Consider the following 26,278-nt stretch of genomic DNA (forward strand, 5'->3'; position numbering starts at 1 on the left):
TTTTGCTGGCTTTCTGGGAACGGATTCATCATACTGAGTTGCCTTGTTCAACCCTAATACAGGAGAGGTGGTTAGTCCTACCACAACTTGATATGCCAGCTTTGGTTGATATCCATGGGAGGCCAACCTTTTCTGAACAGAAATGGGGGAGGAACGGATAGAGGGGGCAGAAGGGGGGTGGTGTGAGGAGAGGATGGAGGGGAAGCTTTGGTTGGAATGCAAAATAAACAAATATTTAAAAATAAGGATGAAGAAGAAAAACTCTTAAATCTTATAATTAAATGAAAATAGAAATAGAAAATACAAAAATGGTTAAATATGGGGAATATACGAGTTAAAGGATTAAAAGGGAATGGGGGTGAAAGATAGGTCAGAGAAAAGGTGTAATGAGTTAAGTTAAACAAAACCAAGGATGTTATGAAAAATATGGAAACCCACTTGTTAATAATTTACAAATGTAATTTTAAAAAGAAACAGTAGGAATGGAGTTGTCCTACATGGATGAACGATGTCTTTCTCAGAGGACATGGCTCATTATTTAAAATGTCATTACAAGGCAAGAGATACCTCCCTTTGAGTTATTGATTATGGAGCACCAGAGGTATCCAAACAACACAAGTTATTGCTATTGCCCTTGGTTACCTACCATAGCTACATAGTAAGATTCTATTAGGGTAAACACCATATACTTTGGCTCCATGATATAGAGAAATCAATTTCAAAACACCTGGGAAACTTTCTCCTGCTGGTACCCTTCATAGTGTCGTAAGCTATGTAGGCTGCTGGGGGGAGGAAAGACATCCATGATCTCATCCAGTGCTGGGTCCTGCATGCTACAATATGTACCCACAGATGTGAAAATGACATGGGGATTCGTTATGGGAGTAAATAACTGCTTTATGATTGAATTTGAGGCCTGCTCCACAGGAAGTAATTTCACACCTGGTACTGTAGCCCTCGAAAGAGCCCATAGCTTGTAAGGTCACAGACCCTAGGGTACAACCCACTATTATTGTTTTGCTAAATGGTCATCTTGTCCAATTGCCTTCTAAATATTTGTTTAAACCTTATAACCTTGGCTGCTCTCAGCCTTGGTCAGAAAGGCTTCTTTTTGCAGTGAGCAACACTTAATGCAGTACCACGAGAATCAACGATTGATTGCACCATACCAAAGAAGACACTTGTGTTAATCCGACTACCCCTGAGGCTCAGGGATATGGCAGAAGATTGGAGAGACAAGGAAAGACAGCATGGGAGGAGTGTGGTGAGGTGCTATCTTTTTTTTTTTTTTTGATTTTTCGAGACAGGGTTTCTCTGTATTGTTTTGGAGGCTGTCCTGGAACTCACTCTGTAGACCAGGCTGGCCTTGAACTCACAGAGATCCGCCTGCCTCTGCCTCCCGAGTACTGGGATTAAAGGCTTGCGCCACCACCGCCCAGCTTGAAGTGCTATCTTTTAGGTAGGACATGACTACTGTATTTAGGAACTCTAAGTAGCTGTGGTTACCTTCAGAACATCAAGCCAGCCAAAATCCCAGCATGGAGTGGGTAGATGATGGTCATGGCCCACCCCTTACTGAGAAACTATTAGTAGTGGATAGTTGCTGACGGAGGGAGAATCAGTGCTCTTGAGAATGATGATGTGGCCACTGATAGGTTTCCCATACTCTAGTGGTTGACCACCTAATCATATATAGGTAGCATTAACTGGATTAGCAGATAATCAAAAATAGAAGATATATTTGGGATAGTGTTGAGAGTACGGGAGTCTATGATGGGGTGAAATGGGGGTAGATATAATTATATTTTATTGTATGCATACATGTATGAAATTTTCAAAAAATAATATTTTAGTAAGAAAAATCCTGATGCGTGGGCAAGGAATGATTCCCAGGATATGGTGTTAAATGAGTCAACCATTTTATAAAGCAATGCTTGTCATATGTTACTGACCATCTAAAACGATTGCTGTAGATTGGGAATAATTAAACTACAGGGATACAAATCCACAAACAATAGTTTTGACATTGCCAAAGAAATGCATGGGAGACATCTGTGCTTTTTATTTTATACTGTGTAGACATGTAACCTATACAAATAAATAGAGCTTTAATCGGCAAATAATACCAATTTAAAAATAAAAGGCAAACAAGCAGGTGCTGGCAGGCACTGAAGAGCCCCTTTCCAGTGCCAAAGATAGGAAATAAGATGTCTGTATTGTTGGATTGTCTCGAATGTTTTGTGTCCTTTCTGTAGCCTTCTTTCCAAATACCTGCTTACAATTTTGTCTCTGTTTTTAGCAGCATGACTCCTCACTCCAATCTCATCATTTTTCACCTTACATTTTCCACTCAGGAAATTTGAGTTGAGTGAAAATGATTAGAAAAGACAAATACATGCTTTCCTTGGCCTTAAAACCACAGGCTATGAAAGTAAGCCTCATGTATCAGCACCTATGACAGCCCGAAGGATGAGAAGCGAAGGAAGACTGACCTAGTGGCGATGATCATCTCAGTGGAGTACTTGGCCTTCAGGACTTTGTTCAACTCACTGGATGCATTCTGTACGTGCTGGATGGCAGCAGCCTAGGGGGAAAACAGAGTGTTCAGTCTCAGAAGCTTAGCACTGTCTCCTTAACCCACCCCTACCACCTGCTTTACCAGAAACTCAACTGCCTTTCTGGAAATAAACCCAAATAATTCTTGTTAAAGGGACCTACAGATAATCTTGTGCCTAAAATCATTCTAAAAATGAGACGGGGCACTTTATGAAAAGTCTCATATATTAGATAGTAAATAATAGATCTGTGATTCTGATTCCTAATTTTCCAATACCAAAAGTTTACTTTATGAATGTTACTAACAATACAATTTCCACTCATATAGTACTGAATATGTGACTGACCGTATTCTGAGTTATATGTATATATCATTTTTAGGCACTCTTATTATCTACCCTGAGAGGAAAAGATTAAAAGATTACTTGTATGCCCATTTCACAGAAGAGAAAACTGAGGCACAGGAGATAGTCAATCAGTAGCAGAACTTAGATTTGATTCCAGGTAGTCTGACTCTTGAGTCTGTATTCCTACTTACAAGTTCTAATCTTTCCTATTATTACCAAGTTCAAGCATCTACGAAATCCTTATAATTATATTTTGTCAGTATATTTCAAATCTGTCCAATTCTCCTCACCAAGTCACAAACCCAAGTCACTATCATCTCTAGCCTGAATAATAGGACGTCCCACTTTTTTCTCCTTGCCTCTGGTCTCTAAGTCCTTGATTTGTCTCATCACCCACCATGGGATACTGATCAATGATGGGCAGTTGGTTGGGCATGTGATAAAGTAAATATAATGAGATTTCAATGGTGGGCACTCTCATTTCAACTTCCCAATGTGTTTGGAAGCTTGTATAATAAGTAAGGAAGAAAAAAGGTGGGCTGGAGAAATGGCTCAGTTGGTAGAGCACTTGCATTGAAAGAATGAGAACCTGAGTTTGAATCCCCAGAACCCACAAAAATGTCCAGCATAATGATATACACCTGTAATCCTAGTGATGATGAGATGGAGGCAGAGACAGGCAGAGCCCTGGAGTTGTGTCAGGTAGCTGGCCTTGATGTTCCAGGCCACTGAGACTCTATGCCTAACAAAAAGGTGGAAGGACCCAAACTAGAAGTTGCCCTCTGATCTCTGACCACATTTGTGTGCTGTGCACATGTATACCTACCATACACACATGCAAGCAAAACCCAAACCCCCCAAACTCTTCTAGAATTCTCATTGTACTTAGGATAAAAGTTCAAATTTTCTAACATGCTTTATTAGCCCTTTTTGGGTTGATCCCTGATTACTTCTCTACTCTCATTTTGTATGCTCCATCCTTGGCCACCATTTCCTGGACACTATGAATGTGTTTTGGTTCTGTTAATATTATACAGCCTTATCCCTGTCTGCTTGAATTCCTGTGTGTTGAAATCTGTATCCAAGGCTGCCCATCTTCTTGAGGCACTATTCTCTGTGTGCTTGAGATATCTTTGCATCCCCTGTAAATTATTTATACACAAAGATCTATAGCTTTTGTTTTATCTTCCAGAATATATTCTCATCTTCTGAATCACTTAATACTTTAAACCTTCTTATGAAATAAAATGAGGAAACAAATCAAAAAATACTATACAGCCTTTCTTGTCTTTGGAACAGTATAAAAAGAGGACTTGTGGTTTGAATAAGAATGGCCCCCATAGGTTCATATATTTACATGCTTAGGGAGTAGCACTCTTTGATAGAATTAGGAGGTGTGGCTATGTTGGAGGAAGTTGTCACTGGGAGTAGGCTTTGAGGTTTCAGAAGCCCAAGCTAGTCCCAGTAGTTCTTCCTGATGCCCAAGAATCAAGATGTAGAGCTCTCAGCTACTTCTCCAACACCATGTCTGCCTGTGTGCCACCCAATCCCTGCCATGACAATAATGAACTAAACTTCTGAAACTGTAAGCCAGCCCAAATTAAATGACTTTTTAAATAAGAGCTTCTGTGGTCATGTTATCTCTTCAGCAATAGAACACTGACTAAGAAAGCCTCCCACCTTTTCCTTTTCTCCTAGTTATTGGTATTCCTTGGGTCTAAGCTGAAATGGCACTCATTCTGGATGTTTTCCCTGACACCTCACAGAGGGACATACACATATACATGTAGTACTTCATTAATACTTTTACTTTTTCTACCTCTAAATACACTCTGAAGTCCACAACAAGGGATATATTCTTCTTCTTTATCTACTAATGTGTAAGAACATTTCCTAATACAGTGCCTCATATGCAGCAGTTATTTCACATACAATTTTGAATGGATGAATAAATAAAAAAGTGACTTATATCCCAAATGCCTAAAGATCTGTAGTAAATAGCCGCTGTCTGAAGTCTCCTGTCCTCAGAGAGCTCATCCTCACTGAGTCCATGGAAATGCTTCATATTCTTTCTAGGCTTTTCTTTATAGTTCACATGTGATAAAATGGTTGCTCTGAATTATAGCTGACCAATAATCACCTCAAATCTTGGTATATCCATTTCCACCTGTCCTTTTAGCAGTGGGACTTGTTTGGGGTTCTCACGGATCATCACACTCCATCTAAAATAAAGTTAGACACACATATTATTCAGGTTTCTTCTAATTACAAGCGAAATCAACACTTCACAGTACAAGATTTCAAAGCATTCATGTATTTGGGGAAATGGACTACATGGTATACTCAAGCAGTATACCTAACCTCAAAGAGGATTCTGCTTCATGACATCCCTAGGTTAGTGTGATGGAAGGAATTTTCTCAGGACTCTCACAAATCAATGTTTTTCAACCAGAGGTAGCATTATGAGCAACAGAAATATTTTAAGATATATTTATGCCAGATCCTTGTTCAAGAGCTACAGAAACTTTGTTATGGTTCGAGATTTGTATCTTGAAACCCACACCAGTCCTATCTCTCGGGATATAAGATGACAATATTCTTTATTCTCTGGAGCAGAGAAAATATAAGCCAATTGTTGCTGAATCTCCTCCCCCTTTTTAAAGTTTCTCTGAGAGTCTGATAATACTATAGGTTCTTTCTCCCGAGTCAGTATGCTTCCACTGGACAAGTAACATTTAGAATGACATGCAGCAACCCCTTGAAATGTATCTGTGAAGCCCCTGCTCTATGATCCTTAAGTGGGAAAGAGGGGCTTCTACAATGTTTGAGGATTACATGGCTCTCTGATTTCTCAATAGACAAGACCTTCCAAATGAGCCTGCGCTTCCACCACAAGGGAAATGGCGCTTTGAAGGAGACTAGGTTCTGGACTAAGATTATATAAATAGAAGAGGTACAAGGATACGTCCTTTTGGTCACTCACCTGTCCAAAACCCTCACGTGAGCCTGATCTATTCTACTGAGAATATCCAGTGGTGAATTATTTTTATTCCAGAATGCTCCCCAGCCAAGGACTCTAGAGAGATCATTACCAGTTCCAAGTGGGATGATTGCCAGCTGACACTGCAAGAACAAAAAGAGACACTCTTTTCTGATAGCCCTTCCACCATGTCTCATTCACTGAAAGATGTTAGGGTGATCTTTGGAAAGGAATAGGCAGGAACAGGCCTTACAACCAGGGGTTTTAAAGGATTTCTTTATAGGAAGTTTAGCAAGAGGGTATTTGGAGTTGAATGATATTTTCTCAAAGGAATTGGACCTCATTAATAATCATCATCATCATCATCATCTACACAGTTTCTGGACTATTGCAAAAGTCATAGCTATAGCTATAAATGAAGATTATAACCACCATTTCTATTTGATCTGGGGCTCAGAATGGGGGATGCTTCAGGAAACAAAGATTCTTAATTCAGAATAACAAGAGACTGCCTAGAGATGGGGAAAATTAGAGCAAGGTTTATGCCCCTCTAGAGTCTTGGAGAAGAAAATCATTACCCTCACAAGAAGAAGAAAATTGGAACATTCTTTTTCACCTCTTTACTTTGAAGCCTAGAGAAGGCTTGTTCTTTATGTCGATTCCTTTATTTCTCCTTCACCCAGAAACAACTACAGAATTGTCTTATGTGAGCATGTTTAGACTGGCCAAGTTAACTATTAAGCTTGCAGATAAGATGAGTACAGACTTGGGACTTCTGGGAACACACAGCTCCACACCCCCCACTCTTTCTAGCAATAGTTAAACTGACTCATCTAGGGACTTACCCTATCATGCAATTGAAAGGCATCAATCGTAGATAACACCCAGCTTACACTGCCATCTCCACCACAAACCAGAACACGAAAACGAGTAAAGTTCTTGAACATACAGATGCTGCAAGGAAGAAGGGGAACATGAAATAATCATAACTAATTGGAATTTATACCTATCTCTTACAGTATGTTAGGACCTAAAGACTTCTGCTTTAGCATCCTTCTAACAAGGCCATCTGCCTTCTCTTTGCATTAGCCTCTGACTCTGTATATTTGTGTTCACAACTTCACAAGTTAATCTCAGAAATCAGACCATGCCTCAACTCATATTATTTTGTGCTTAGCACTTCTCTGGAAGCCACTAATAACCTAATCATCTGCTGAGTCTCAGGAAGAATACTTTGCATGGTTTTCAGTGACCCCCAGGAACCAGCACTGAACTGTCAAATGATCCCATAGCAAAACAAGTCCATAGTGACACCCTTTTGCTTCTTCCTCTTATGTCAAAGGGCACAGTCTTCTGTCTTGCCAATTGGAAATAAAATGAAGCAAGGTTGGGAGCAGGAAAAGAGATGGAAGAGATTTCTGGGAGAGGGCCAAAAGGTAAAATATTCCAGAGTCATATATTTGTACATCTTCTGGAGTACAAGGACTAATCCCAGAAAACTATTCTAGCCTACAATGTAAAGGGGTAGTAGACTACTGTTCTGTAGAGCCAATCATACTCCCCTCGCCCATGCTTACCCTGTTTCAGGTCCACCCTTCGACAGGTCAAATACTTGAGACGGATTAAGATACTGCTTGAATTTCCGGAGGAAGACGATCCCTTGATGATCTCCACTTTTGGAATTAATGAAGATGAGCAAGGGACAGGAACAAGTCAGTGGCCAATCAAGATTCCAGAAGTCAGGCGATACTACTAGTTGGCCTGATAGACACATAAAAAGAAAAAGAAAAAGGGCAATTGAGACAAGATAAGATGTGGTCTAGCGTCATATTGTACACAGACTTTCTGAGTGTCTAGCGTCATATTGTACACAGACTTTCTGAGTGCCAGCCCCAATCTTTTGCTATTGAGGAGTAGAGGAAAAGTGAGAATATCATTAAAAGGGAAGTAAACATGTTTGCTCTGCTATTTCTAGGCATTCCACTACCATTTTCTGAGAACGCATTGTATACCAGATATCGTATTAGATATTGTTAGGGATATAGACCTTGACCTCAAGCCAGGGAGATGGACATATATACAAGTAAATATGTTGGAAGACAATTAATGAAGAAATTGCTACACCAGCCAAAGATTATTAAAACTCTGTGGGAAAAATGAAGAAAAGGTTGAGAGTCCAAGAGGAGGAGCAGCACTCAAGCTAGTTTACTCTGCTTGATCCAGCTCAGTGCTCACAGTGAGAATGGAGCAGGCCAAGAAAGACTGTCATTAAGCCAAGAGCTAACAACAGAGTTCTTAGCACAATGATACATCAATATAAGGCAAAGCCAAGAACTTGAATCACATCTATAAGGCTAAGAAAGAGCAGTCTACATTATCACACGAGTTCCATTGCAGAATGAGCCTACAGAAAAAATTGTTTGAATAAGAAAGGAATGTTTAATAATCTCCAACATTGAAGCTACTCACAGAGAAGTATGGTTATAATGGCCAAATGGCAGTCTACATAGTAAAATCCTGCCAGCTTGTGGTGAGTCTTAAAGCCTACTGGCCATTTTAATCCCTTCTAGGAGAGGAATTATCAACAAATATCAGGCCCTCAAACATCTGAGATCATGGCTTGCCAGTAGTGCTCCAAAAAAAAAAAAAAACATTTAGGGCAAAAATCATGTTACTCACTCCTATGCAGCATGGGTATGCCAAACATTAAAAAACATGTTGTGGCCGGGCGGTGGTGGTGCACGCCTTTAATCCCAGCACTCGGGAGGCAGAGGCAGGAGGATCTCTGCGAGTTCGAGGCCAGGCTGGACCGATAGCCTCCGAAACAATACAGAGAAACCCTGTCTCGTAAAAAAACAAACAAACAAAAAAAACATGTTGTGCCTGACAAAATCAAAGGCAGCTTCCTCTATGGACTGTCTCCCATTAATTGGTTGGTGGTTTTTAAAGGTGTCCTAAGCAGTTATGCACCACATTTTCAGGGCTTGCCAGAACTTGCAACCACAAGAGGAATCTACTATCTTTCATTAGCAGCATAGCTTGGATATAATTACCTTCCATGAACACATGCAATACCCTTATCAGCAATTTTTAATGAAAGGTAAAATGGTATCATAATGATATCTCTACATTAATTCATTCATCACATTCATGCATGCATTTATTTATTCATTCAACAAATATGTATTGAGGATGTTCTCTGTGGCCATTCTAGTTTATAGTGATGAACAAAATATAACTCTTATTTTAACGAAGGCAAGATAAATATAAAACATAATGTATTGTAGAGAAAAAAACATAGAAAGGGAGTAAGCCTTGTTCTTTTAAGCAATGTGGCCAAGGACAATTCTCTGGGAAGGTGACATTTAAGATGTTACTCAAGCAAATTAAGGAGTGAGTAATTCAGACGTTTTAAAGGAAGAGGTTTTTGGGGGCACAAGAGAAAGTGCTAAGACCTTGAGAGGGTAGTCTAGGTTGTCTGGAAACAGTGATTGTTAAAGAGTGAGGGAGGGGGAAAGTTGAAGAGCATGACATCAGAAATGACAGGGGCCAGATAACATGACATCAAGATGCTTAGAGGAAGCAATGTGAAAGAAAGGTGAGATTGAAACTGCCAAGTAAATCATTCTAAGTTACTTCACAGGATGGTTTTGCTGTATCCCAACAAGTAATGCAGACCCCAAGAGATAAGGTTTGAATATGAAATATCCCCCACAAACTCGTGTGTCCTTAGTCAGAGATGCCAGGACATAATCTTTAGAAGGTATGAACATGCTGGAGAAAGTGGGCCACTAGGTTGGCAGGCCTTTTGAGGGTCATTGTTCAGCTCCAGTTCAAGCCCCAATTCTTGGTCTGCACTGATCAAGTAAGACCACATGTTGCTGCCACCATGGAGTTACCGACTGCCATACTTTCCCCACCATGATGGACTGGATTGGACTACTTTAAAATTGGAGCCAAAATACATCCTTCTTACTTTACATTGCTTCTTGTAACGTATATGATCGTAACAATGTGAAAAGTAACTAATACACTGAAGTGAGGTATGTAGGAAATTGAGATCAGAGAAAAGATAGATGCAAGATTTTCTTGTAAGGATTTTGTATTATTTTTTAAAAGAAAGCTATTAGCCTATGTGAATATATTTGCCAGTCAAGAATTAAGAAATAATAAAGTGAAAATTATGGTAATGATATCTAAAAGTTAAATAACCATGAGAGCACAGTGGAATTGATTGTTTCTGAATCATCTGGCAGCTTTGAGCATGTACTATATTTTATAGTATCTTTCTATAAGAGAGGCAGTTAGCTGTATGTTACAGAAGGTTACCCTCCAGTGTATTCACTAAATTACAGTAAACATCTTAAGCTCTCTAACGGTCCATCTTTTCATATGTGTAGAAAACTACCCCAATGTTTATATGAGTCAGAGTAAGCAGATGGGTAAGTGAGCACCTTGGTCTTCACATTCAGGCTCAAGAACATAAATTATACTAGCACAGAACAATAGAGACTTGGCTTGGCAGAATCAAGTGTGAAAAGAGTACAGGGGCTTTAGCATAAGAATCAACATCCTGAATGACCTCTTGAAAAGAGCCCATGTTTTTGTCCAACTGCATTAATACAGTCACCTAATCCAGAGGACCACTAGTTTCACTCCAGTTCACTATTCACTCCACAGAAGGATGCGAAATTGGCCTAAGTCTTGCTTACTGATGCCCTTCCTACACTACTGAAGTAATCTTTAATGCTGTTTAAATAAAATTAACCTTTATAATGTACCTGAGTATTTATCATTTTCTATCTGGAGAAAAGAAATGACAACATGAACTAGGCCCGCTCTTCCAGTTTGAAGAAGTTTGTGGAGAATGAGTTACCAACATTAAGTGGTAGCAGACATGTCCAGGAAATATTGTGAGGATTTAATGTCTTAATGAATGTTGTGATGTGATCATTGAATGTGTAGAAACGGCAGTGGACAAAAGAATAATAGTAGAATGGTGGTCACATGAGAAAATAGTATCATGGCAGCTTCGTTAGGGCCTGTTTTACTATGACACCAAATTTGAATCATGTATATTTCTGTATGAAATGTTTTGCTAAATAAACTTTAGTAATAGTGGAAAAAATGAGAAATGAGGAGGAAACACATTAAGTAACATATCTAAGACCACATAGTAAATAATGGAGCATGCCTGAACTAGTAGCATAGAAAGCATCAGAGAACTTTTCAGAAAAGCAAATTATTGGTCCTCTCCCAGGTGTACTGAATCAAAATCTCTGTGGGTGGGGCCCAAAAATCTGTGTTTTATAAATCCTTCCCAATGAATTTTATGCATGATTATGTTTATAACCACTGTGTGAGTTCTTACTTTACTGCACATGAACTAATTAACTTGGGGAAGTGAGAAGAGGCCATCATAAAAGCAATAGAAGGTAATACTTGATTTGAACTGGACCCTAAAGGAATTTACTAAAGAGACTGAGTGGAGAAAAGCGGGTAATTAGAGGCCTTGTCAATCACCTGGAGCCTCTTGACTGAATCAGTGAATGCAGGAATGGATGCACAACAGCTGTCAAAGGCTGTCTCGGAAGATCATCATTTGTTTGCTGGAGACAAGATTTCTAGCCTGGCTGAAAGGTTGGAACAGGTGAACCTTACTACCATCATTAAGAGTCCATGACTGAGAAATGCAGAAGAAGATTCCCCTAGAATAAAATGGACTCAGGAGGAATCCTACTCTTGAAGGGCTTATTTGTCGAGGCTAAGAAGCCCAGGAAGAGTCAAGAAGAAAGAGAATTGTTTAAAGCCTTTTCTGAGGAAGTCCAGGCTAAATAATACATGGGAGAACAAAGTATTGTCAGCATGATATCCAAGTGGACCAAGATTGCTGATACATAGAAGCCAAAATTAAATGATACTTTGTAGCACACTAGATAACACAAAATAACAGGCCAGTCCAGGAGCTTCTATGTAAAATAAAGCAGTGCCAGTGGTTGATGAGCCATAACAAGATTCAGAAGTGGTATAGAACCAAAACCAACCCCTCATAATGTATATAAACAACTTCTACAGTGACAGAAACCACAGAACATGTTTGACTTGGACACAAAGAATAGTTACCAACCCCACTAATATACAGTTGGGATGATTTTGTGGGATGCTAACTGTCTCCAGATACTAGTGAAGAAAACAGGATCATAAAATCTAAGGTTGTAGGTTGACTTCTATCATGAGAGAAGTTTCCTCTTGTAGCAGAAGGGAACAGGTACAGAGAGTCACGGCCGGACATTATGCAGAGAGAGAGAGAGTAATCTTGGAACACACAGTTCTAAATGGGATGTCCCCATTAAATCTCTCCCACTCAGAGCTCATGGAACCACACTGAAGAGGAGGTAAAAAAAAATTGCAAGAGCCAGAGGGGATGGAGGACCTCAGGAGAACAAGGCCCTCTAAATCAACTGAGCAAAGTTCATATGAACTCACAGAGACTGAGGCAGCATGCACAGGGTCAACATGGGAACTGGGAGGAGAGAAGGGAGGGGAAATTATAATCAGAATGTATTGTATGAAGAATCTATTTTCAATAAAAGGAGGGGGTGGATGCATGGTGATGATGCAAGGAAAAAAGTAGGTTGACTTCATGAGCAGCCTGAATTTGCTCAGGTAATTAGCTTGTTACTTTTCCCCATGTGTCAATTCCACCTTCCCTAGGGCTCTTCATTCTTCTATCCAGTCAACCATCTCTCATTGATCAAATTGTCAACTTCTTCTCCTCTTTAGTCAGTTGTCTAGTGGGTGATGTTACAAAGATAAATATTTGAATAAATCTGTGAATAATATATTCATGAATCTCTGAGTGAATTTACCTTTGTGTCTTATATGGTACTATGAGGCACATGCTTACACTTGCTTTCAGAAACTTCTGGAAATGACTCACTCAATACCTTGGGGTTTGTCTGTACCCATATTTGTCAATATTCCTAACATTTATTTGATATCTAAGCATCTCTGCTATTTCTTTGATATTTAACATATGCTCCATTCAATTGTTAATTGTGGTGTTATACCAAGACCCTGCTGAATTAATCATTATTAGGTGCTGTACAATGTCTGTTTTAGATCTGTTTGCAGGATTCAAGAACTTTGTGAAAAAGAACTTTCAATAAACCACAATTATCCAGGACATGACAAAATATCAGTTCTGGGGCAATAACCATGCTGGTTTCATATTTGGTAACAATTTTGGTGTTAGTTTCCATCTTAAAAATAATAGGATCTAAGCTTCCAATAGGTTTCGAAACATTGGTTCAAAAATCTACAAAATTCATTTCCTAGATAAGGCAGTATTTGAAAATCTAAAAAAAACAGTTAAGAAAGCTAAAATTAATTTTGAACAGTCAGAAAGAATTTTGACAGTCTACAGAGAACATGCCCATCATAGCACCCATACACCAAAACACAGCATTTGCCATTAAAAAGGAATAACTGTTAGGTTTTTGATGCAAACATATAAATTCATATTTCCCCCAAATATTTTATGGTAGTATAGAATAATTCCTGCCCTTCTTCCCAGCCTTTATACCTTCCCTCCCTCCCCAGTGTGTTTCCGAAGTAAAGGTCAACCTACTCACCGTCGCCCCTAGGGTCGCTCAGTGCAGTCGGCGGTACGATTGCTGAGCGACGACTTCCAAACGAACATTCCTTGGAAAACCGCCTCTGGCAGGCCCCGTGCACCTGAAACGATAAGAGCACAAGAGAAAAAGGAGGGGGAGACAAAAAGGAGGGGAAGAGAAAAAAAGAACACTGATTAGTCTTTGGCTCCATCGCAAGAATTAGACCTCTTACAATTCAAGTCTCCCTTTCTGAAATTTGGTACTATCTACATAAACTTTAGCTCACTTGACACCACTCCACCCCATTCTACTGTTAAACTGCAATGTCCCTGAGTGTGCAGAACTCTGACCCGTTCAAAGGTGTCTTTCTGAAGATTCCCAACTACAGGTACTGAGGTGTCATCAGCCTTAGGACACAATCTGAGTAGCCCACAGAATGGGAAATGTAGTTGCATTTCCAAAGTCTTAATCCTAATGTTTATATTTCAATCTTTAGAACAACTGTATGTGGCGGGAAAAGCGTCACTAAGCTCATTTTAGAAATGATCACATGTGAAAGTCCACAGAGTTAAAAGGTCTTAACCTAAGGTCAAATAGCTGGGAAGTATCAAATAAGACTTCCCCACAAGTTGTCATTCTTCCTAGATTTCAGACCTCTTCACATTCATTCCACATCCTAAACAACTACACTTTCTAGGGACATGAGCCTAACATGGCTATTCCAAGGCAATTAACAGGGGGCCAGTGGACAGACTCTTCAGTAAAGAAGTTCACTTTACTTTCTTCTTGTTTTAGAAAACTCAGTTTGAGAGAAGTGTCTAAGTTTATAAAGTCAAGATCAGAGTCTCTCAATCTCTGTGATACTGATTTGTTTTTGGCCCAGATACTTCTTTGTTATAGGATACTATCCTGTGCATTATAAGTTTTGAAGAATGTACTAGATGCCAGTTTCATCCTTCCTGTCCAGTCCAGTTTTGGACATCAAAAACAACTCCAGATATTGCAAAATGTCTCCTGGAGCCAAAATTACCTTTCAGTTGAGGGCCAGTGTTTCAAATATATGGTAGTGTTGTAGTTAGGAACATGGTCTTATTTTAACTATATATTGATGGAGACTTTATTTTTTTTTGCTAGCAATATGACCTTGGGTTCACTTTCTGAGCCCCACATTACTCATCTGTAAAATGGGGGCAATGAGCTTAGTTCAATGTTGTTCTAAAGATTGAGATCATGAAAAGAAGATATTCAATACATAGTGGCAATGATAATTTGTTATTATTATTAATATCCATTAATAAAGTTTGTAAGTTTCTAAGTAGTAATGAATGATGGAGGAATACTTTCTTAATGATAGACTCCAGACTTTTTTCTAATTGCTCATATTGCCATTTGAGAATTAAGCTTTTCTCATTGTCAAGATGCCTTCATCAATTAAGAGGCATCAGATTACAAACACTTTAAATCTTTCTCCCAAAGACTCTATAGCTACACGGGAAAGGCAAGCTACTGGGCTTTGTACTATGGAATCTATATAATGCATTTTTGGTGTAAGGGTCTCTGAGATACATCTCTATTTACCTATTTATTCCTGTACCGTTACAGACAATCCCCAATCTACCTCTTCTCTAGCAATAAAATTCTTTAAGTACCAAAGATATGAAAAGAGACTCACCGAGGACTCACACCAGAGGCAGCGGAAATCTTGAAGTCTGTGATGACTACCGCAGCTCCTATGACATACTGCACAACGAGAGTTGGCAGGTATATTTCCTTCTACCCACTGATGAGGCATGGTTTCCTAAAGTGGAAAAAAGCAAAAGATACAAATTAGTGATAAGAGAAGGAACAGCTGAGATAACTATAATACTTGTGGAGAACATTCGATAAAAGTCTCATGGACCTGCCCTCGATGCTACTGACTAATGAAAAGTGGAAGTTGGGGCTTAACTCACTGATATTCATTGGGTCATTGGATTCTGTGGAAGAGACTACTTTGCTTGTCTAGTGCCAGGAAGAATTCTTCCTGCGTCTGGATGTCATGACTTGAAAAGAGTCTGGGAAGGTGTCTGTGGGAGGATATGACTGGTACTTACTATTTCGTCAGCGGGTAGAAGGAGGTCATCAGTTATGGACAAAGTATTCCACTTGCAGTCTTTGCTTGCTCTCAAAGCACATAATTTGTGTGATTTCACCTTACAGACTGTGAAAGGAGGAAGAAAAAATAGGTGTGAGTCTAGTGACAATGAAAATTCTAATTCCCTTGCCTAAGCTTCTCTAGAGGTTAGAATTCAAGTGCTTTCTAAATAGGTTTGACCTACTTCCAAAAGCCTACTTCTAATGTGAACCAGTTCCTTTTGATTCTTTGCTAGCTAAGCTTCCTATTATTCATTTTACATTAAATTAATAGTAAGAAAGAAATAATTTCTGACTTCTCAGTCCTTCTGACCATATAGTCCATCTTCCTGTATCCAACCCTCTATTTTCATACATTAGAACACCCCTTCATGCTAGTTTCTCTTCCCCTCCCTTAGAATTACCTTCACATAAGAACCAACAATTTCAACTGGATCAGTAATGCTAAAGTCATAGGAGACACTGCGTGCCTAGCTCTATCCAGTGAACTCTGCTTTCTAAAGCAGTCAGAAAGGTACCTTCACAGATGATGGCATCTCGAGATAAGGGAGGAATGTTCTCGCGACAAACATTGCAGAACTGAGACCGAGGACTAGGACTGGAATACCAGTAGTGCATTCCGATAAGGAAAGGGTTGTTTTCAGCTGCAGGTATCTGAAGCAAATCAAAGAGAAGAAAGAATGGAGGGTTAATCACAGAGCTGGATTTGGGAAGACCAGAAAATCTGCTGCTAAAATAGCCCACAGTGTAGGTGTCAAAGCGTGTGAAGGAGAGGGCTGGTAGGTACAGTTCCCACTTCTTGTTTTTATTTCATTTTGTTACTGGCCTCTGAAGGGAAAAAGAAATAGATGGGAATAACCTCAAACAGAAGCTGAAGACAGAAGCAAGGATCTGTCTATTCCTTGCTCAACCACTATATTAGTTTAGTCCAAGCAAATTTTGTTCTGATTGGTCTTGGTTCTCTTTAAATAGAAAACAAAAGAAAAGAATGAGTTGGAAATTGTGGGGTATCCAAATGCTCTGACAAAGAAAGGCAGGTGATGGGGCTCACACACAGAGCTAAGGAATACATTCAAGGTTTTAGCTCTTCCTCATAATACAGCTACCAAGTGAGCAGAACATTGCTTTCCTTGGACAGCTCTTGAAAGACCTTTAAATCTTTTTCTCATGAGCTTTTTCTTTCTTTGAAAACCACGCTTTGACTGCCTACAGTAGTTTCTTAGTTAATCATTTTAATTCATCCAATAAGTTATTAAACAAGTATTTACTGAATCGGTATTATATGCTTGTAACTTTCCAAGGCATTTGAGATATAATCATTAACAAGACACAGTCCTTGCCCTTTTGATGGCGTTCTGTTTAGTGTCTTCTTTCATACTAATCAGTTTGACATGTTTAGTTATCATGCCTGTGAACACAGCATTTGCATATCACAGCCTGACTTTCACCTCTACAGAAAAGGCATGTGTCAGCAATGGTTTGAGTTGTATGGATGTACAGGCACCGAATCCCTCTGACTTTGTTCTGTATGTATTTTCATAGGACTTCCCAAGTCTTTTCTCTAGTTCCTATGAATGTCTCAGTTTCTTCTCTGCCTTTTTTTAAAAAAGAGTTTACTCATAGACTCACACTTTTTAAATTCTTGTCATTATAATGGGTTGTATGTATAAAGGTATGGTAAGATTTTGAAAGAGCAATACATTCTCTCAGATATAAGTTGTTAACAGTCTATTAAAGGGGTTGCTGTTGAGGGCTTAAACTTAAGTTCAAACTTAGTCTATTTATTGGAATTACCCATCCAAGACAGCCTACACATAGTGCTCTCTGATCTCTATTACCCATGGGCATGCTGGTTATGTGTTAAACTACTGCTGAACTGAAGCAGAATTTTTTGGTAGAAAAAGCTACTCTGATGAGCTAATAATTTGGGATTGCTTTGTGAATTTTGTTGTATACTGACACCTGAAATACTACAGGCCTAGGAACACCAGAATAGAAGGCAGAGTATATTGACATTAGCACTCTGAGCTCATAGTTCCTTATTATTCCCAAGGCTATAACTAAATAAACATCTTTCTTACTTCCATTTTCATTCTCTTCCCTCCAAATTACTAGGAACCTCTGACTATATGTTGTTTAACATAATAAGCACTGACACTATGGAGATAAACAAGTCACATATATCAAGGAACCTGGTCTACTGGAGGAAACAAATTCTCAAATGGACAGTCATAGTGTGACAATAAATTTCTAAATACTATACAAGGTTCTACAGGACCAAGTAGAAGAAATGAAGAATCATGCCTGGGTATCTTGATTATGTATTAACTATAAAGGAATAAATATTTAATGGATATCTCTTGGGTTCAGATAAAGGACTTTTCTTGGGTTCAGTTGTTAAGGAAATGGAATTTATATCCCTCATGTTCATCTTATTCTGTAAGGAGAGTTGGATGCATCCAGTCCTGGGTGAGTATGTGTGGTAGTTTGACTTGTGTGTTGCTATGGAATATTGGTTTACACTGTGTGAATATGTGTGGTTGTGATTGGTTTCATAAACAAGCTGACAGGCTAATAGCTGAACAGGTTACAGTTAGGCAGGAAGGCCAAATTGAGACTGATGGGATGAGGAATGATGGAGTCAGAGGAGTCCCCAGCAGATGCAAAGAGGACAGGACGTACCATGTTAATAAATGTACTGCCATGTGGCAGAGCATGAGGAATGTGGGTTATCAGAAAATGTAAGAGCTAGATAGTAATAAGCCTGAGCTATCTGCTGAGCATTTACAATCAATATAAGCCTCTGAGTAGCTTTTTTGGAAACTGGCGGGTAAGAGAGAAACATCCTACAGTATGTCCTCCCAAATTATGTTCAAGTCCTAACCTTTGGTACCTGTGAATGTGACTTTATTGGAAACACTATCTTAACAGATGTAACCAAGTGAGACTTAATGCAAGGATTGTTGCCTTTATAAGAATACGAAAATATGAAAAGAGCTGTGATTAGAGAGGAGAACACCTTGTGATAAGATAGAGTACACAGACACACAGAAGAACACCATGCGGCAGTGGGGCATAGATTCAACAATGCACTTACAAGCCAAGAAATGTTAAGGTTTGCCTGTAATCTGCAGACTGTAGAAAGAGGCAAAGAACGATCCTCTTTCTAGAGCCTTCAAATAGACTCTGACTCTTTCATGAACTCAAATCTAGATCTCTACCTGCTAGAAATAGGAGAGAATAGATCACTGCTCTTTCAGCGCACTCAGTTTTGTTACTTATAGCAATCCTGGAAAATGAATACAGAATTTTGAACTTGGTTATAGCTGTTTCTGTGTCAGATACTAAAAATATGGAACTGGTTTTACAGTAGTCTAGTATATAAATATTACTATTTTTGAGACAGAGGATACTGAAAAGACTATATGGCCTTAAGAAAAATGTTATTAGAAATATTAACTGCCTCTGGTGCAGTCTCTGATGAAAACAAGAAGCATTATGGGAGAGTGGCAGAAAGGTGACACTTTTTTGAGCAGAAGAGAACCATTTCATTGTATTGTTGACTGAAAAGCAGAGGGTTCAAATGATGAACTTGAACCTTTACCTGATAAAACTTCCAAGCAAATATGAAGATACAGTCTGGTTTCTTTCTGCTGCTTTAAGAAAATGCAATATGGAAGAGATATACTGCTGTGGGGACCTTTTTTACTCTATTTGACTTTCCATACACAGACTGGGTAGCTTAAACAACAGAAAGCTATCGTCTTACTGTTTGGAGATGGGGAAGTTCAAAAGCAAAGAGTAGTTCCAAAGGGCCTCCTTCATAGCATGGATATGATCACATTCTCACCATCAGCTCACGTGGCTTTTTCTTAATATGAAGAAAGAAAGAACTCTTTGTTTTTTCTCATGAGGCTATCAGCCCTACTGGATTTAGTCTCTGACCTTACGGCTCCATTTGACCTTTATCGTCTCCTTCAAGTATTATTTCTAAGCATAGTCACATTTAGGACTTAAGCTTCAACATATGAAGATTTGGGAACTTCTCAAACTATCCCCATATTTCACGCACAGAATAGTGCACTGTGGAGTGACCATCCAGGGTGTGGATAGACAAATATTTTCTGAAGAGATTCATTATGGGACTCCAGGTTTAAATCAGCTGTCTCAGCAGAGTATTGGCACCATGGGCTGGAAAGCTCAAGACATAAGACTCATTGAAAGGAGGTTGTGACTTCCGAGATTCCACAGCATCAAAGTGATGGTGAAAGCGATTCAGGTGTGAGCTACAGTATTCCTTTGGGAAAATAGAATAACAGGTTCCAACGATGACTTGGAGGCCAGAAATGATGTTGAGAGGCTCAAATTTGTTGTTCTTGCCAATGTGGGAGTATGGGCCTATTGGAGGAAGTCATTGTCTCTTTTATTCCAGAGGGTAGGGTTGCCTTCTAGATTCCAGAATGTGGGGCCAATTTTTTTAGCTACACAGAGAAAATGCCACTCAGGTGGACTGAGAGAATGAAACCAGGAAACTACACTGAGCCGCAGATAATTATCTGCAGGCCCATAAACCTAATGGGACTTGCCTTTCTGGATTGACAGCTTTCTTTAGACCAGCAGTCCTTTTAGTTCTTCCATTTTTCTCCCTTTCAAAATAGGAATGTCTATCCCACACTACTTCCTCTATGGGATTTTAGAAGCAGATACATTGTTTTTGAGGTGTTACATGTCCACAGGTAGAGGAGAAATATTGCCCCCAAAGGGAATATACACGGCATACATAAAAGAATATACAAGGAGTCTTGCTGGTGCCTTACTGGTATTCTTATAAAAAGGGAGAAATTGGAACACAGACACATACAGAGAGAACAACTTGGTAGGATACAAAACAAATGGACACACAGGAAAGCACAGATAGGCTGAGGCCGAGGCTGAGGCTGAGGCAGAGGCAGAAACTGGAATGGCACATGGCAAGCCCAAGAACACCAAGGATTTCCAGGAACCACCAAAGCCTAGGAAGAGGCAAAGGATTCTTCCATAAGGTCATCAGAGAGACATGACTCTATTCACACTCTGATTTCAGACTTCTGGCCTCCAAGGTAAAAGAGGACATTTCTGTTTGTTTGTTGTTTTTGATTTGTTTTGCTTTAAGGTAGGGTTTCATGTAGCTCAGGCTGCCCTCAAATTTGCTAGGTAGCTGAGGATGACCTCGGAACTCTCTTAAGTGTTAAGAATATGGGTATTTATAAATTATACCCAGTTTTTAAATTTGTGTGTTTTAAGTCCCAAAGTTCTTGGGAATTTGTTATAGCAGCCATGGACTGGCATAGTATGTCACTACAGGCATTCCTATTTGCTGATATGGATTTTTGAAAATCAAATTTGAAGACAGAGTCAAAACTATAGCAGGTATACAAATTGCTAAGAAAGGTCAGTTGGCCTGAAGTTTTCAAATCCAAATTGTTGGGTACTTGTGTTTGATTTTTATTATCTCTAAAATACACACTCCATTGCTCCAATCAGACTCTTATTTGACATGAATTGAATGTTTGTGCAACACTTCCACTCTAATGAAATCCTAACTTTCAATATAGTTACTACCAGAGAGCCTTTGGGAAATGATTATGTTCTGAGGGTGGAGCCATAATGTATGATATTAGTTTCTATATAAGAACCTTCAGATTTTTCTCACTCTTAATTTGTCATATAAAGACACAACACAAAGATAGCTACCTATGGAATAGAAAGTAGGTCTTTGCCAGACACTTAAGTAACTTGTCAGTAACTTCACCTCCAATAAGGAGATGAATGAATTCCAAGATACACACACCGTGCTAAGACTGAGTCATGAATAAAAGAAAATCAGAGAGGAACAATGACAAGTAATGAGATTGAATAAATAATAAAAAGTCATTCACCAAAGAAAATCCCAGGCCCAGATAACTTCACTGTTTGATTCGATCAAACATTTGAAGAAGATAGAAGGAATATATTTGTAATTCCATGGTAAAGTTATTGACTTGAGTTCATGAGGCACTAAGTGTGTGCCTCAGAACCACAAGATGGTAAAGAAGAAACACTAAAAAAATACTCTTATCATCATCTAAAGAGTCAAAGAATGAACAATACTCAGAAACTCATTTTACAAGGCCTGTATTTCCTTGATGCTAGAATAACACAAAGACTATTACAAAAATAAATAAATTAACTTACAGGGCAATATGTCTGGTGACTATAGATACAAAAATCCTCAACAAAATACAACAAACCAAGTTTGATAACCACAATCAAGGGGGATTCTTCACTGGGATTCGAAGTAGTTCATCATATTCAGATAAATAAATGTGAAATATTAACAAAAAAAGTATAAATTAACAGGACCATCTAAATAGATGCAGAAAACGCATTTGACAAAATACAGCATTCCCTTCTAGATAGATCTCAACAGGTTATAGAAAGATAAATGTGCCTAAACGTATAAAGTCCATTTATGACAAATCCATTAACACAGTTCTTGATTGTGAAGACCTGAAAAATTTCCCTGTATGTCCTAGCAGAACAGTTGGGAAAGAGAAAGCACTAAGAACCATTCTAATAGAAAAGGAAAATATAAAACTGTTTCCATTTGCTGATGTTCTGATCCTACTATACCCATTGCCTACAGACCAGAAAAATAAAACATTAAAATGGTGAGTAATGTGAAGTTGTGGGATATGCAATCAGAATTCAAGAATCATTTGTGTTTCTATATGCTAATAATGACCTATCAGAAATAATTCTACTTAGAGGAGCAATTTTAAAGTTCATTACTTAGCTATGAATATAACCAAAGACATAAAAGATCTATATAGTGAAAAGTATTAAACAGTGGTGAAATAAATCAAGGAAACACAAATAAATTGAAAGATACATGTTTTGGAATTACAGGAATTGCTATTATGAAAACATCCTTAATAGGCAAAGCAGTCTATAGATTCAACACAGTCCCTATGAAAAGTTCAACATCATATCCACAGACGTGGAATAAACTACTTTAAACTTGTATGGAACCCAAAATAATCTTGAACCAAAGAACAAAGCTAGAGGCATCATACTCCTTGATTTGAAAACATAGAGCAAGTGTAACCAAAACATCATGGTACTGGCATTAGAAAAATATACAGACCAATGAAACAGGAAAGCCAAAAATAGATCCATGCACTTATGATCAAGTTTTGGCAAAGGTTTTCAGAGTACAATATGGAGAAAGGACATCTTTCTTCAATACATGCTGAAGGGAAAACTGTGTATCAATATGCAGAGGAATAAAATTTGTCATTTGCATCATGTAAAAGTCAAATCAGAATAAGTGAAAGATGCAAATAAAAGACTCAAAACTGTAAAAGTACTAAAACCTAGAAGACATAACATTAGTTTGAACAATATTTGTCCTTACATGACCTTGAATGCAGAGGTAACAAAAGCAAAACCAGACTAATAGGATGATACTAAACTAAAGCTTCAGCATAGCAGAACAGAGTGAGTGAGGGTCTACAAAATGGGAGAAGATGTTTGTAAATCTGAGGAGTTAAAATGCAAAATATGTAAGAAATTCAATTAAAAACAAAGAAATGTACTACTAGAGAGGAATACAGTATGATACAAGTGATTTGAAAGGAGGAAGTAGGTAAAATGAAGGGGTGTTAATTGTAGTGGGGAAGGAGGTCAGTACAAAAGGAGAAGGAAGAAGGAGGATAAATAACACCAAGGAGGTCTAAAAACCCATGAGGAATCATATTAACTATTAATTTACCTAACTTAAATGTGACACATGTAAGTCTATGTATTTACATAATTCAAATGAAGTCATCCTACTCCAGCAGACAATATTCCCCACAAGAGTAATAGACTAACATAATTCCAGGCATGAGAAATTCTTTCTTGAGTTGTTGCTTAAGGGAGTTCAAGAGATTCCTAAAACAGTATAGGCCATTGCTGTTACCCTTGCTTGCTTCTCAGAGATTGATGGTAAGTCCCTATTACAGAAGACACCCTGTTCTTTGGACATAAGACCTGGAGTTGCTGAGCAGGATGTGACCTGGAAATCTGATTAGGACTAGCTTTCACAGTACTAGAAGGTACTATGTAAACTCCCAAGCAGGGGGGCGGGGAATAACTTATCTTGTCCTAACCAGCTGCAATACCTATGAAATATAAGATGACCAGCATGGCATGATAAACTTAAGAGTGCAATAGTGGCGCTCATGTTTTGGTGGTAACTAATAACACTATAATTGAACTCAAGGCCTGCTCAACAGGAGGAAAATCATGCCTGGTACTGGAAACCTAGCCAACAACTCAGGGATAGTGAGTCACTTTACTAAACCAGCATAATCCCTTCCTACATTCTAAATGTTTATCCTTATACCCACAGAGAAGTGTATATATATCACTCCTCATCAAAGAAACTTCTTGTTGCAAATAGACCTAGACAATTACAGAAACTACAACTGGTCAAAATGCAGGAAACAATTGACCTTGGGGTATGTGGGGGCAATCCTAACTGATATATCTATAACACAGCTTCTACATCCAAGGCTCAGGGAACATTCAGGAGGAGGAGGCAAAAAGATTTTCAAGAGCCAAAGGACCAAGAAATCTATTGTAAGACTGTATTTCCTAGAAAAAACAGGGAAGCTCACCCATGATGCCTCAATAATATGGCTGCCTAAATAAAACTTGAACAATAACAGCACCAATAGAGATGCTAACATGGGCATGAGAAATCTCATGGGGCCCCACCCATAAATAAAGACCCACAGGCAATTAAGAACTACTGAGAACAGGAGAAATAATCTTTACCAGGGATTAGCCCCTAATTGGTTATCTCATACCAACTACCCAGCTCTGAAATCATATATGTACAAGCAATTCTAAATTTTCTATGTATGTATATACATAGATACATATATAATGAAAAAAGCAAAAAGTAAAAGAGGCCATTATTTCTAGAGGGATCAAGGTACAAGAGAATACTGATGGGAGGAAAGAAAAGAGGGGGATGTTTTAACTGTATTTTAGTGTCTTTTGGGTGGGTTGAGACAGGGTTTCTCTGTGGCTTTTGGAGGCTGTCCTGGAACTAGCCTTTGTAGACCAGGCTGGTCTCAAACTCACAGAGATCTGCCTGTCTCTGCTTACCGAGTGCTGGGATGAAAGGCATGTGCCACCACCATCCGGCATGTATTATAGTTTCTTAAAAGAAACTAATTAAAAAAATAAAATGCAATCCTTTAAAAGGTCAACAGACCTGAACAAACTTTTTGTGAAGGTCACTTGAAAATTCTCGGTGTCATTAATCACTAAATTCAAATCAAAACCATGGTGAGATATCATCATATTCCTGTTAGAATGCTATGATCAAAAGAAATGAGAGATACAAAGTGTCGGAAAGGATATTGAACAAAGAAAAGTTTGAAACCTTGATTATTAAAATGAAAGTTAACGTAACCATTATTAGAAAAAGGTATAGAGATTTCTCAAAAAATAAAAGCAGAACTACAACATAATGTTAGAGTTATTGAGACTGGTAGTACAGGGTTTTAATGTCAGTTTCTATGGAGACAGGATCATCACAAGTTCAATGCCTGTCTAGGCTACAGAATGAGTTCAAAGCTAGCCTGAGCAACTTGGTAAGCTCCTGATTAAAAATAAAAATCTTAAAATAATTATTTCTTTTATTTTGAGGTCATAATATAATTACATTAATTACCCCTTCTCTGTCCTTCTTCCAAGCCCTCCCATATTCCCTTCCTTAATATTTTTCAAATACATAGCTTTTCTTTTCATTAATTGTTGTTACATACACATACACATATCTTCATTGCAGAAGAGGTGAGGAAAAGATTGTAAGAGCCAAAGGAACAGGGAGTTTGCTATGAGATAATGTTTCCTAGGAATGGAAGAAGGTATACCCATAAAGTTTCACCAGGACTGCCTAACCCTGAGCTGAATATTAGACATGGTAATGTGAACAAAGTGGGAAATCCAGGAGGCTTCAACCCTATACAAAGGACTTTTGGCAACTAAGGAATGCTGAGAGAGGGGGAGAAATAGCCTTCCCCAAGCAAGATCACAGGAAAAAGTCTTTTTAAAAAGGATGAAGGCTAGGGCTGGAGAGATGGCTCAGCCGTTAAAGGCTAGGCTCACAACCAAAAATATAAAAAGGATGAAGGCTAAAGTTCAATGGTGAGGTATTTGTATAGCATGTGTGAGGCCCTAGACCCAGTCCCTATTAGTAAAAACAAAAGAAAAATAAATTTTCTATGCAACACTTTTACAAATGTTCTTTCTTCTGTAGACCAAAGTATAAGAAATAAATAGTCTTGGTTTGATGATGTGGGATGTCTTTCTGTACACTGTGAATATGTTTTATTGCCACTGGTTAATTTAAAAAAGCTGATTTGATCACTAGCTAGGCAGAATAAAGCCAGGTGGGAAATCCAAGCAGAGAAACAGGAAGAAGGGCGGAGTCAGAGAGACACCAGCAGCCACTAGGGAAACAAGATGTAAGGTAACAAGCCAGGAGCCTCGTGGTTAAATATAATAACAGAAATAGGTCAATATAAATGAAAGAGCTAGTTAATAAGAAGCCTGAGCTAATAGGCCAA

The 26,278-nt window shown here is 38.5% G+C and overlaps 1 protein-coding gene across 1 annotated transcript in view; it reads right to left on the reverse strand.

Annotated features, from left to right (window-relative positions):
• Dgkk (diacylglycerol kinase kappa) overlaps nt 1-26,278 on the reverse strand; it is a 124,361-nt gene that overhangs the window by 37,632 nt on the left and 60,451 nt on the right. Inside the window, exons 5-13 of the mRNA XM_040733736.1 lie at nt 16,151-16,286; nt 15,593-15,699; nt 15,172-15,297; nt 13,518-13,620; nt 7,461-7,644; nt 6,729-6,837; nt 5,887-6,026; nt 5,044-5,125; nt 2,493-2,584 (exon numbers count right to left, since the gene is read on the reverse strand). Of these exons, the coding sequence (XP_040589670.1) occupies nt 2,493-2,584; nt 5,044-5,125; nt 5,887-6,026; nt 6,729-6,837; nt 7,461-7,644; nt 13,518-13,620; nt 15,172-15,297; nt 15,593-15,699; nt 16,151-16,286 (1,079 nt within the window). The remainder of the gene's footprint in view (nt 1-2,492; nt 2,585-5,043; nt 5,126-5,886; nt 6,027-6,728; nt 6,838-7,460; nt 7,645-13,517; nt 13,621-15,171; nt 15,298-15,592; nt 15,700-16,150; nt 16,287-26,278) is intronic.

The sequence above is a fragment of the Mesocricetus auratus genome, unplaced genomic scaffold (genome assembly GCF_017639785.1).
Source record: "Mesocricetus auratus isolate SY011 unplaced genomic scaffold, BCM_Maur_2.0 Super-Scaffold_100033, whole genome shotgun sequence".
Classification (NCBI taxonomy): Eukaryota; Metazoa; Chordata; class Mammalia; order Rodentia; family Cricetidae; genus Mesocricetus; species Mesocricetus auratus.